Consider the following 11,660-nt stretch of genomic DNA (forward strand, 5'->3'; position numbering starts at 1 on the left):
CTTCTTTATCCATTCATCCATCGATGGACATTTGGGCTCTTTCCATACTCTGGCTATTGTCAATAGTGCTGCTGTAAACACTGGGGACATGTGTCCCTTCAAAACAGCACGCCTGTATCCCTTGGATAAATGCCTAGTAGTGCAATTGCTGGGTCGTAGGGTCGTTCTATTTTTAGTTTTTTGAGGAACCTCCATTCTGCTTTCCAGAGCGGCCGCACCAGTTTGCATTCTCACCAGCAGCCTGCACAATGATTTCATCCACGTTTCCTCAGCCCTGTGATCTCTGTGTAGCCCACCCAGCTTTGCATACGTTACTTAGAAACTGATAATCGGTTAAGAAACAAGGGCTAGAAAAGGTTGAGGCCAAAGGAAAGTTGATCCTCTCTCCAAATGCCGACGATGTGGCTGTGGCCATCCTGTGCTTGCCCGGTTCCATATCAAGATGTGTATACTTTCTGTCTCTTTCCCCCCAATAGGGACCTCATTAAGAAACTGCTGGTCGTTGACAGAACGAGACGGCTCGGAAACATGAAGGTCAGTGTTTGTTTCCATACGTATCACCACTCTTTGCCCCTGTCACTTCTCACCACACGTCCCTATGTATGGAAACAAAGGCATGGTATTGGTGTTTGATGATTGGACAGATTTCAAATCTGGGTGTCTGGGTGTGCCCCGTCCGGCTGGGTCTACACCCCATCCCATTTCTCTCCCAACGAGGAAATGACTCAACCGTGATCTCGCAGCTCTCGGTATTTTGCTGGTTTGTTTCTGCTTTTCGAATAGCGTTACTGACCTACAAGTCACATAATGTATGACCAACCGATTGAAAGTGGACAGTCCGGTAGCTTTTAATACTTCTACAGCATTATGCAGCCGTCACCACAGTCAATGTTAAAGAAATTTCCTTCATCTCAGAAAGAAACCACATACCCTTCTGCTGTCGTTACGCTATCCTTCTGTCCCTCTTGCCCTGAGTAACCACTAATCTACTTTTGTCTCTGTGGATTCCCCCATTCTGGGCTTTCCTGTAAATGAATCACACCATCAGTGACCTTTTGTGTCTGGCTTCTCTCCCTGAGCATCATGTTCTCAGGGCCCATCCGTGGGGTAGCAGGTGCTTTATTCCGTTTTATGACTGAGTCATACCCTGGTCATGGATGGACCCCGTTGTGTTTCCCTATTCGCCTGTTGATGGACATTTGGGTTGTTTGCACCTTTGGGCTGTTGTGAATGGCGAGATAAACATGGGTTTGCACATTTGCGTGCGAATTAATCATTTGAGGTGGACATCGTGTATGATTTCCACACGCTTTTCATGTGGAGGGTAATATATTTAAGGGATTGTTGCATAAAGGGTATGGTATCTTCTATGCGTGTTGTGGTTGTGTTATGGGATCTCCGAGCCTAAGAGAGTCCGTGAACATCTTTTTAGCTATTTCTAGTTCTGGACGTCCACGGAGGAGCTTAAACTTGGGCCAGTGCATTGGCCTTGTCTGCTCTAATCTTGGAGGACACAGACCCGTGTGTGAGGCTCGGTCTCCAGCGAGCTCTCGGGACGCTCTGTGTATGTGGGTGTATTTGTGTCACTGTGCCTGCTGCAACAAAGGACCAGAAGTTTGAGATCCAGGCGGGGCAGGACCACTCAGATCCGGGCAGAGCAGGGCTGGGCGCCCTCCTGAGGCTCCAAGGAAGGGTCCTTCCTGCCTCTTCCAGCTTCTGGGGCTCCAGGCGTCCCTGGGCTTCTGGCCACGCCCCTCCCATCTCTGCCTCTGCCTTCACTTGGCTTTTCCTCTGTGTCCGTGTCTCTCCTCTTCTGTCTCTTATAAGGACACCTGTCACTGGATTTCGGGCCACCCTGATGACCTCGTCTTAACTTGTTTACATCTGCAAAGACCCTATTTCCACACACTTACACTGACAGGTACCAGGGCTGGGACTTCGATGTATCCCTTTTGTGTAGGGCACAATTCAACCCATAACAGTGGTCTCATTTGTCCTTCACATCATTCACGGACACTGGCTCCTATGTCCCCGTCTCCAAGGAGGGTCTTCGATGTTAATTTATGGGATGTTACTGGTGCAGGGAACACAGCCACGAAACAGATTAGTTCTCCGTTCGATCTTCCCGCCGTTTTATGACAAGTCGTATGAAAATTGCCTGATGGATTCACAGCTAAGCTCCAAGACCATGCCTTGCTCGAATTGCTTGCCATGTGATTCCTTTACGTTGCCCGATCAGAAATGGTGTGATGGGCTTGTGAGGGGTGTCATCCATGAGAGGCTAGCGCCTAGGACTCTAACTTGAACAACCACGAACCCGGCCACTGCACGTGGTAGTCGGGTGCCACAGCCACGGAGTAGTAGTGAGGGGAACCCTCCAGGATCAGAAGCTCTCCCTACCGTTCCTCAACCTGATGTTTTAAAAATAAATGTTGCTGTTTCAGAAGAGTTTGGGATGTGGAGAAAAACTAAAAAGATAGTACAGAGAGCTCCCGAATACTCACACCCAGTTTCCCTCATTCCGAACATCCTACTCCAGCGCGCCATGTCTGACATGACTGGCTAAAGTCCAACTCTGTTCGATGTTGTTCAGTTTCCCCCAATGTCTTCTTTGTGTTCAGGAGTCACATCGGTGTCCCATACTGCATTTCGTCATCGTGTCTCCTTTGGTTTTTTTCTGTCTTTTTTTTTTTTTTTTAATGTTTATTTATTTTTGAGAGAGAGAAACAGAGCATTGGTGGGGGAGGGGCAGAGAGAGAGGGAGACACAGAATCCGAAACGGGCTCCAGGCTCCGAACTGTCAGCCCAGAGCCCAATGCGGGGCTCGAACCCACGAACCGTGAGATCGTGATGGGAGCTGAAGTCAGTTGCCCAACCGACTGAGCCACCCGGGCACCCCTCCTTTGGTTTTTCTTGACCGTGGCACCTTCTCAGGCTTTCTGTGTTTCTGAGGATCTTGAGAGTTTGAAGACTTACCAGTTATTTTGTAGAATTCAGCTCTATTGGGATTTGTCACATGTTCCTGTCAGGATTAGCCCAGGATTATGGGGTTTGGGGAAGATTTCCCCCACCCAACTAAAGACCCCCAAACCCACAAAGATAAATTGGATTTTCTCTGTTCCTTTCAGTTCCTATAATTTCATGTCATCACTTTGGTCTGTCACATGCGTTTTGGAGGCGGGGGGGAGGACGGAATATTGCCTGTGTTTGTGTTTTCAAGGAGGCTCCTCCCATGTGAGGTGTAATTGACATAACATTGTGTTGGTTTCAGGCGTGCCTCATAAGGACATGATATTTGTGTTTGTTTCCTGTAAGGAGCAAAGATAATTCTTTCACGTGGACATCTCGCTAAAAACGTAGGGGCGGCGTGTTGTGTGTCCCAGAAAGTCTTCGGGACCTGCTTCTGTGTGTTGACTTCCAATCAAACACAGCTCTGGTGACGGTTAAAACGTACGATGCGTTTGTCACTCGTGTCCCTGGTGCGCCGCATCCAAATAGAGATAGAGGAGGCTGGCCTGCTGCGCTTGTCTAGGTACCTTGGCCCCTGGGGAGGTGAGCCGGCCCGCCTGGAGCAGTTTGGGTTTGCAGAGAAGGAGGCACAGAGCTAGGCCATGGGTGCTCCGGGCTTTCATCTGAGCCCCTCCGTCCAGGAGTGTGGTCTGGACGTGTCCTCTTCTTACGAGTGGACAACTGCCGCGGTAATGCCACAAACATGCAGCGAGGAGCAGGGTCCTTGGCCACGACTTCAAGGACGACGCAGATGCCCCATCGGTAGAACGTGACGGGAGGAGCTCAGTGACCACGCCAGGCCTCCTGGGATGTTCCGACCTAGGGAATCTGGAAAAGGCACACACAGACCTCCAAGCTAGGACTTACGGTCTGGGTGGGGTTTCGCCACGTGGACACTGGCTGCAAGAGGCTACAGAGACTGCCTCATCAAAATGAAAATATGTTCCTGAGTAGCAAGCGGTCTAGCGCAGGTTGCGTGTAGATGGACGTGTGTGCTTTCGCCAGGCTGCCCGTCTCTCCATTCTGCGCGGTGTCGTTGTCCTTGTCAGGGTGTGTGTCCCTGCCTTCCGGGGTGGTGGTTGTAGCTTCCCGCTGCACGTGTGCCCATTGTAGGCTTTCTCCATCCACGCACTCATTTGTCTATGGAAAAGGACGTGTGTTCCCAGTGTAGAGCCCAAGGGCCTTAGCTTGGCGTTCACCGGCCTCCTGGTTCCTCCCCAGCTCAGCTTAGGGTGCACTGATCTTCATGGTGCGGCCTCAGGCCAGCCGTGGTGGGCTAATCACCCCTCCACACACCCTTCTCTGTGTTCACTGCCCACCTTGCTGGTTTTCTCCTGTTAATGCCCTTTATGTGCACTCTTTCTTCCTTGTGTTCTACCTGTCTCCCTGTCTGCCTATTTGTCATCCACCTATCCATCTATCCACCCTGTATATCTATCTATCTATCAGTCTATTATCTGTCCATCCATCCATCCATCCATCCATCGTCTATCAATCAGTCATCTATTTATCTATCCATCATCTATCCTTCCATCTGTCTATCCATCCATCCATCCATCCATGCGTCCATCCATCCATCATCTATCAATCAATAATCTATTGATGTATCATCCATCTATCCATCCATCCATCCATCCATCCATCATCTATTTATCCATTATCTGTGTATGCATCCATCATATCTATTACCACCTATCTATCCATCACCTGTCATCTATATCATCTATCCATCATCATATCTATCTATCTATCTATCCATCCTATCTAACTACCTACCTCTTTACCTATCTCTATCTATATAGTATAATCCGTCACCACCCATAGTAGAGTTTCACTTACTTGAGAGTAAACTTCCAATCTTACTTGCCTTCTCTCCATATCACTCACAGTAACACTCAACAGGTATTTGCTGTTTGACTTAGAAGGGAAGGGAGAGTATTTTTTTCCCAATAGGGAAAGAGGAATGGTTGTCAAAATAATACGATTAGGAAAAAAGTGGAAACAATTCACATCACCATGTCTTTCCTTTTGTAGATACAGTAATTGAGAGCTTTGCTGTTTGAGGATGAAAAATTGAAAAGGTTAAAAATATGAGCTCTGTACTGTAAAACATTTCACAAACGAAATGTTACATCCAGATCCACTGGCTTCTTCCCATGTCACAGAATTCGTGTATTTCTCTCTCCGCAGTTTCTAACATTTAATCGATTAAAAAAGTTGCTCCGAGGACCATAAAAAGGGAGAATAAAGGGAGGGTCGAAGGCCGGACACTTGGGAGGGGTTTTCAGAGGCCATGCTGCCGTCGGTGTCTGCAACGTGGCCATCGGATCACACTTGAGAAACACACAGGCGTTAGCATACCATTACTAGTCCACAAACACACTAAGACTCTAATTGAAAGGTACTGCTGAGTGGGTGGCTGTTCAAGATCTCTGAAGTTGGACATCGTGGGTTTGAGTCCTAGTCATGTGACTTAATAGCTTCCCAATACCGAGCCAATTACATCCTTCAGTGAACCTTGGTTCCTATGTCTGTATGATGAAGATACTAAATACCAAAGAAAATCACCAAGATGAACACAGGTGACAGATTCAGAAATGACTCTGTGTGTCTCTCTTTTATCTCGGGAGCCTGAGCTGGCATCACACGTTCATGTGTGGTCCAGAGGTTTCTGCTATGAAGGAAAGTGAACAAAACACAAAGGGCTTCATTGACGGGTGTCCCCCTCATAGCGTATGGTCCAGGGACAGTTACTCAAAACAGCAAACTTTGTGTGTGCGTGCATGTGTGTGCCCGCACGCGCTAACCTAAGTACAGTAGACCTTCTCTGGAATATTTTCTTTCCTGTCCTGTCAAAATTCTGTCTGCTGATGGTGCCTGTTTCTTCTGAAGAACGGAGCGGAGGACGTGAAAAGACACCGGTGGTTCCGAACTGTGGATTGGGAGGCGGTCCCACAAAGGAAACTGAAGGTACAACATACGTAAGCGGGTGGGTCTCAGCTTGGCGTCTTTTACTTGTCGTCAACAAGGGGCACAGAGTGACCCTGTGACTCGTTTGTTTATGGCTGACACCTTGTTTAATTTGTGTAACAGAGCAGAGCATCTCAAATCGTTAATCCAACAACATCCCAGTTCGGTGTTAAGTCTTAGCGATAAAGAGACACCTGGAGGTAATGGGTTGAGACCCCTGGCAGTAGATTAGATGAGGAATATTCTCTAGATCATTCTTTGAACTGAATATATACATTTATATGCATATATAAAAATATATATAATTATAAATAATTAAATAAAATGAAAATAAATAATAATAATAAATAAAGTTAAGTAATTACTTATGTTTTTAATGTTTGTTTATTTCCGAGAGAGAGGGAGAGAGCAAGACAGGGAAGGGCAGAGAGGGAGGGGGGCAGACAACCTGAAGGAGGCTCTGAGCCGACAGCAGAAAACCTGATGCAGCCCTTGAACTCACGAACTGTGAGATCATGAACTGTGACTTCAATGCCTTGAACTCATGAACTGTGCAGCCCATGAACTCATGAACCGAAGTCAGATGCTTAACTGACTGAACCACTCAAGCGCCCCTAAACTGAATGTAGTTTTGAAAAACATTTTTTAAGTTTATTTATTTATTTTTGAGGGAGAGACAGAGAGAGTGACTGGGGAAGGGGCAGAGAGCAAGGGAGAGAGAGAGTCCCAAGGAGGCTCTACGCTGTCAGCATGGAGCCTGATGTGGGGTTCGAACCCACAAACTGCGAGATCATGACCTGAGCCGAAACCAAGAGTCGGACGCTTTACCCACTGAACCACCCAGGAGCCTCCCTAAACTGAATGTACTTTTGACACGACTCCTTAACAGTGACATTCTCAACCTTATACTTCTTGGACTCGATGGAGAGACCTAAAAAATGCTAATGCTTGGCCCCCCAACCCAAAAGCTAACATTCAGCCCAGACCACCAATGTCTCAATGAGCTGCATTTAACTTTTAAGTACTTTATTGTCTTAACTGACTTATTTTTTTCCAATTCAATAAGTAACATATTTTCGTTGTTCAAAAACCAAATAGAGGGGCGCCTGGGTGGCTCAGTCAGTTAGGTGTTCCGACTTTGCTCAGGTCATGATCTCGTGGTTCGCGATTTCGAGCCCCACGTCAGGCTCTGTGCTGACAGCTCGGAGCCTGGAACCTGCTTCCGATTCTGTGTCTCCTTCTCTCTCTGCCCCTCTCCCAGTCACGTTGTCTCTGTCTCAAAAATAAACACTAAAAAAAAAAAAAAAAAAAATGAAAAACCCCAGACCAAATAGATATTAGAAGGTATGCATTGCCATAGCTGAGTGTTAGTCTCTTACTCTATTTCCTCCTAAGCCCCTTGCTTATTTTTTTAAATTCTCATGATTATTTATGTATTTTGATAGAGAGACAGAGACAAAAAGAGAGCTCACGTGTGCGCACATGGGGGAGGGGCAGAGGGATAGAGACAGAAAATCCCAAGCAGGCTCCACCCTGTCAGCTCAGAGCCCTGCATGGGGCTTGAACCCATGAACCATGAGATCGTGACTTCAGCTGAAATCAAGAGTCAGACACTTAACCTACTGAGCCACCCAGGCACCCTTGCCTCTTGCTTATTTTTATAAATAAAGTTTTATTAGTGCACGGCCACATCCCTTCATTCACATTTTGTCTGAGGCTGCCTGACCCTGGAGTGCCAGAGCTGAGCAGTCACAACAGAAATTCTACAGCCGGCAAAACCAAAAACATTTACTCAGTGGCCCTCTACGGGAAACCTTGGCCGACCTCTTATCCAATGCCGATCACCTCATTTTACCAACGCAGGACTGAGGCTTGACATCTTTCTGGGATTTTCCCAAACTCTGGCCACTGGACCAGCTACCTCAGAATCCCTGAGACCGCGGCTGGCCTGGGAATCTGCATTTAACAAGCGATCTGGGTAGTTCTCCCTCTAGACTTCAAGGAGCAACTGCTGGGTAGCGTGTTTCCTCTCTTCGTGCCTCAAACTGGCACGGTTTCAGATTCGAAACTTCCCACGTTCGTAAGCAAAGGAAAGACGGCTTGGGTTCTCTGTGCTTTTTATTCTTGTTTTTCAATTCCTCTCCATTTTTACGTAAAGCCGTAGACGCTGCGACGCACGTCCCTTCCCGGTGCGCGGTGTTCCTTCCTAACCGTGCCTTTGTGTCTTGCCCGGGCCCCACAGCCACCCATCGTGCCCAAGCTGTGTGGTGAGGGCGATACCTCCAACTTCGAAGCCTATCCCGACAATGACTGGAACGCGGCCCCTCCCGTCTCGCCGAAGGATTTGGAAGTCTTCAAGAATTTCTGAGGACGCGAATCCACACGTGGAAGGTATATCTTCTTCTCCGTAATTGCACTCCAGTGAGGTTGACACGTCCTCTCATCAAGGGGATGTTGCGTCGACCAAGACAGGGGCTTCCCTCATCCAGTGGGACACGAGCGGGGGAGCAGAACTTGACCTGGTCCTTCCAAGCATCAGCTTGTTTAAGAAGCACTCCCCCACCCCCGGCCCCCCGGGACATGTTACTCAAGGTTACTCAAGGTGTCACTCAAGGTGGCCCAGAGGCAGTATTGCGTCCCACACCCTCCTCCCCAGACAGACCTGAGGGACACAATCCGTACGTCTGAGTAAGAGCCCTGCAAGGTGTGTGTGTGCCCGAATGTAGAGACGCATGCCTCCTTTCGTAAAACTCCCTGCGTTCTCGACTTTTCTGGAAGCCCTGAGCTCCACACCACCTTCCCCGTAACACTTATCACGTATTTCCAAAAAGGTATTTTTTTTTTAGGTCCCTTTTCACCAAAAAGTGATCATACCAGCTTACCCCTCGTATGAAATTGGCTAAGCTCAGTGTGACATTTAGAAGGATGGGTTTTGAGTCTGTCATGTCTTGGAACCTGCAAAGGTCTCTGATTCTGTGTCTGCGGAATGTCTGAGTTTATGGCTTTGCTTCTCATGTCAAGGCAAGAAAAATGATGTGAAGGAAGAGAGGCGACATATTGCCAGTGATATGCCTATGTGGTGACTTTGATTTTCGTATTTTTTTTTAAAGTTTATTTATTCTGAGACAGAGAGAGAGACAGAGAGAGAGAGAGAGAGAACAATAAGCAGAGGCAGAGAGCAGGAGAATCCCAGGTAGGGTGCGAGCTGCCAGTGTAGAGCCCGACGTGGGGCTTGATCCCTGAGATCGTGACCTGAGCCGAAATCAACAGTCGGACACTTGACTGACTGAGCCATTCGGGTGCCCCAACGTTTTAATCTGTCTCCGTCATTTTGCACACGGGGCGGAACAGAGATCCGGCATTTTCCGTGCTCAGTCATCAGGGGTGAGTCTCCGTGCAGGAAGGTATTTCTTCGGGAAACGAAATGGTCTGCCACGGATGAGAGGCAGGCTCAGGGTGAATCCTGCCCTCCAGAGCTGACTGATAACTGTATGTCTTAACTGTTCATCTTTGCGAGTGCCTTCTCCATGTGTTTTAGCCCAAGGAAGACGATGTTAGGACAGCTGGAAGGGAGATAGCTCACACTTGAGCTTTTATTTGACCTCAGAATAAAATGTGTTCTGTCTAACTGGAAGGTTCTATGGTGAAGCCCATCGAGACAGGATCGAGATTTGCTTGTGAAATCCATGCGATCTATATTCATGACACCATCCTATCACATTTGAGACCCACCTTTAAAAGAATGCTTAGTTTGGGGGCGCCCGGGGGGCTCAGTCGGTTCAGCGTCTGACTTTAGCTCAGGTCATGATCTCACCGCTTGTGGGTTCAAGCCCCGCGTCGGGCTCTATGCTGACAGCTCGGAGCCTGGAGCCTGCTTCGGATTCTGTGTCTCTCTCTCTCTCTGTCCCTCCTTCTCTCACACTCTCTCTCTCTCTCTCAAAAATAAATAAACAGTAAAAAATTTTTTTGTAAAAAGACTGCTTAGTTTTGTTGTGTTTTGTTTTATTAAGCATCTCACACCCCTTACGATCCCTGCTTGTGGATGTTTGGAATAAGAATTTCATTGAAAAAGTTTCCTCCTGTGTGTGCGTATCGTTGAGTTCCTTTTGAGTTATTGCTGTTATTACAAAATTGACCCCGTTATTTTGCAAACTAACCAAATCCTTTATCTTGTCTCCTGGGAGAAACAGGACCATTTGAACCTGCCGGGGACACTGATTGCTCAGAAGAGGGGTCGTCTACGCGGGATAAGGACGTTTCCGTATTTCTATATATCTGGATGTATATAAAGAGCCTGGAGACCCGTAGAAAGTCATGGACCTGGCCTTATTTAAACAACTGGAAATCTACTGCACAGTAGGAACTTTTGGAAAATTGTTTGGTTGTAGATTTTGTCTTCTCTCTTAGTGCGATGAACCTACTGTGATATCTCGGTTTTCCTCCCAGACTTCACTTTATAAGTTTGAACTCAGTGTGTTCCGCCGTCACCACAGATGGTGTGCGTGTGCGTGTGTAAAAAGACTGTATGAGTGGCGTGCAAATCGTGCGTTGATGTCCATGTTCGTACTTGGCACAGCCTGTGATTTTTATTTTTCGAGTCGCTCTTTCAAGAATCTGTTTCCTTGGGGACAAAACCTAAAACGGATACGGTGTGTGCATTTTGTGTCGTCTCCTGTGCATTTCGTAGGCGGTGAAGAAAATTTCGTGTGGTGGGTCCGCGTCTCTTGTCTTTAGTGCGTCATACCTGGTGACGTTAGCTCTTGAAACAGAAGGGCAGAGACACATCTAGCAACACGGTGAAAAGGCAGATGTGGAGTGGTCCACACTGAGCGTGTTGCTAGATGTGGTTCTTCCCAGGACACGGGATGCGCAAAGACGTCCTCGGGGTCCGTGCTGTCCGTGATCCATGACCTTCTGCCCTGTGTTTCCGCTTCCTGATTCTGAACTTTGCTGTACGGGCCTCACGGGATTGCCCGTTCCCCCCTGGCTGTGAGTGCTCTGGAAACGCAGAGCTCCTCACCTCTGTCCGTGTGACTGGTCGTAGGGCTCAACCAGGACCTTCTGCTGCAGGGATGTCTGTGCACTTAACTAGTAGGTTCCAGAGCCCAGGGCGACGCCAGGAGGACACCTCCACAGACGTCCAAGACCCCTCTGTCCCCTTCCTTTCTTCCCATGCTCGCCTGGAAACATCCGTGTCCTCGGGCAGCCAGGAGAGGAGCTGCGCATACCCTGGGAGGTGTGTTGGAGAACGTGGGTGTGGGGCGAGGGTCGCCTGAGGACCCTCTCAAGCTTTCTGCAGCTCAGGTGTTCTTGAGTCACCTGCTGGGTCTGCACCTTCGGAGACACTTTTCCAGTGCTGCGCTTGCAAAAGCCTTTTCTGTGCATGGAACCACTCTTCTCATTTTTTTTTTTAACGTTTATTTATTTTTGAGAGATCAAGTGTGAGCGGGGTAGGGGCAGAGAGGGGGAGACAGAATCGAAGGAGGCTCCAGGCTCTGAGCTGTCAGCACAGAGCCCGAGGTGGGGCTCGAACTCACAGACTGTGAGATCATGACCTGAACCGAATTGGGACGCTTAGCTGACTGAGCCACCCAGGCGCCCCCTCCGACCCCTTCTGCAGCTACATCTACGGGTGTAACGACCTGCCCTGTGGGGAAGTCAGGCATTTTTCTGAAGCAGCA

General features: G+C 48.2%; 1 protein-coding gene across 2 annotated transcripts in view; it reads left to right on the forward strand.

The window, feature by feature from the left end:
- LOC145713984 (cAMP-dependent protein kinase catalytic subunit PRKX) overlaps positions 1–10,444 on the forward strand; it is a 68,538-nt gene extending 58,094 nt beyond the window's left edge. Inside the window, exons 6-9 of one of the 2 annotated variants that reach the window (XM_081792933.1) lie at positions 477–534; positions 5,902–5,979; positions 8,222–8,370; positions 10,164–10,444. In XM_081792933.1, the coding sequence (XP_081649059.1) occupies positions 477–534; positions 5,902–5,979; positions 8,222–8,347 (262 nt within the window). In that variant the 3' untranslated portion in view covers positions 8,348–8,370; positions 10,164–10,444. The remainder of the gene's footprint in view (positions 1–476; positions 535–5,901; positions 5,980–8,221; positions 8,371–10,163) is intronic. The other variant, XM_081792932.1, reaches the window with a different exon arrangement.
- Positions 10,445–11,660: the final 1,216 nt, after the last annotated feature.

Source organism: Panthera onca, chromosome X (assembly GCF_046562875.1).
Source record: "Panthera onca isolate mPanOnc1 chromosome X, mPanOnc1 haplotype 2, whole genome shotgun sequence".
Taxonomy (NCBI): domain Eukaryota; kingdom Metazoa; phylum Chordata; class Mammalia; order Carnivora; family Felidae; genus Panthera; species Panthera onca.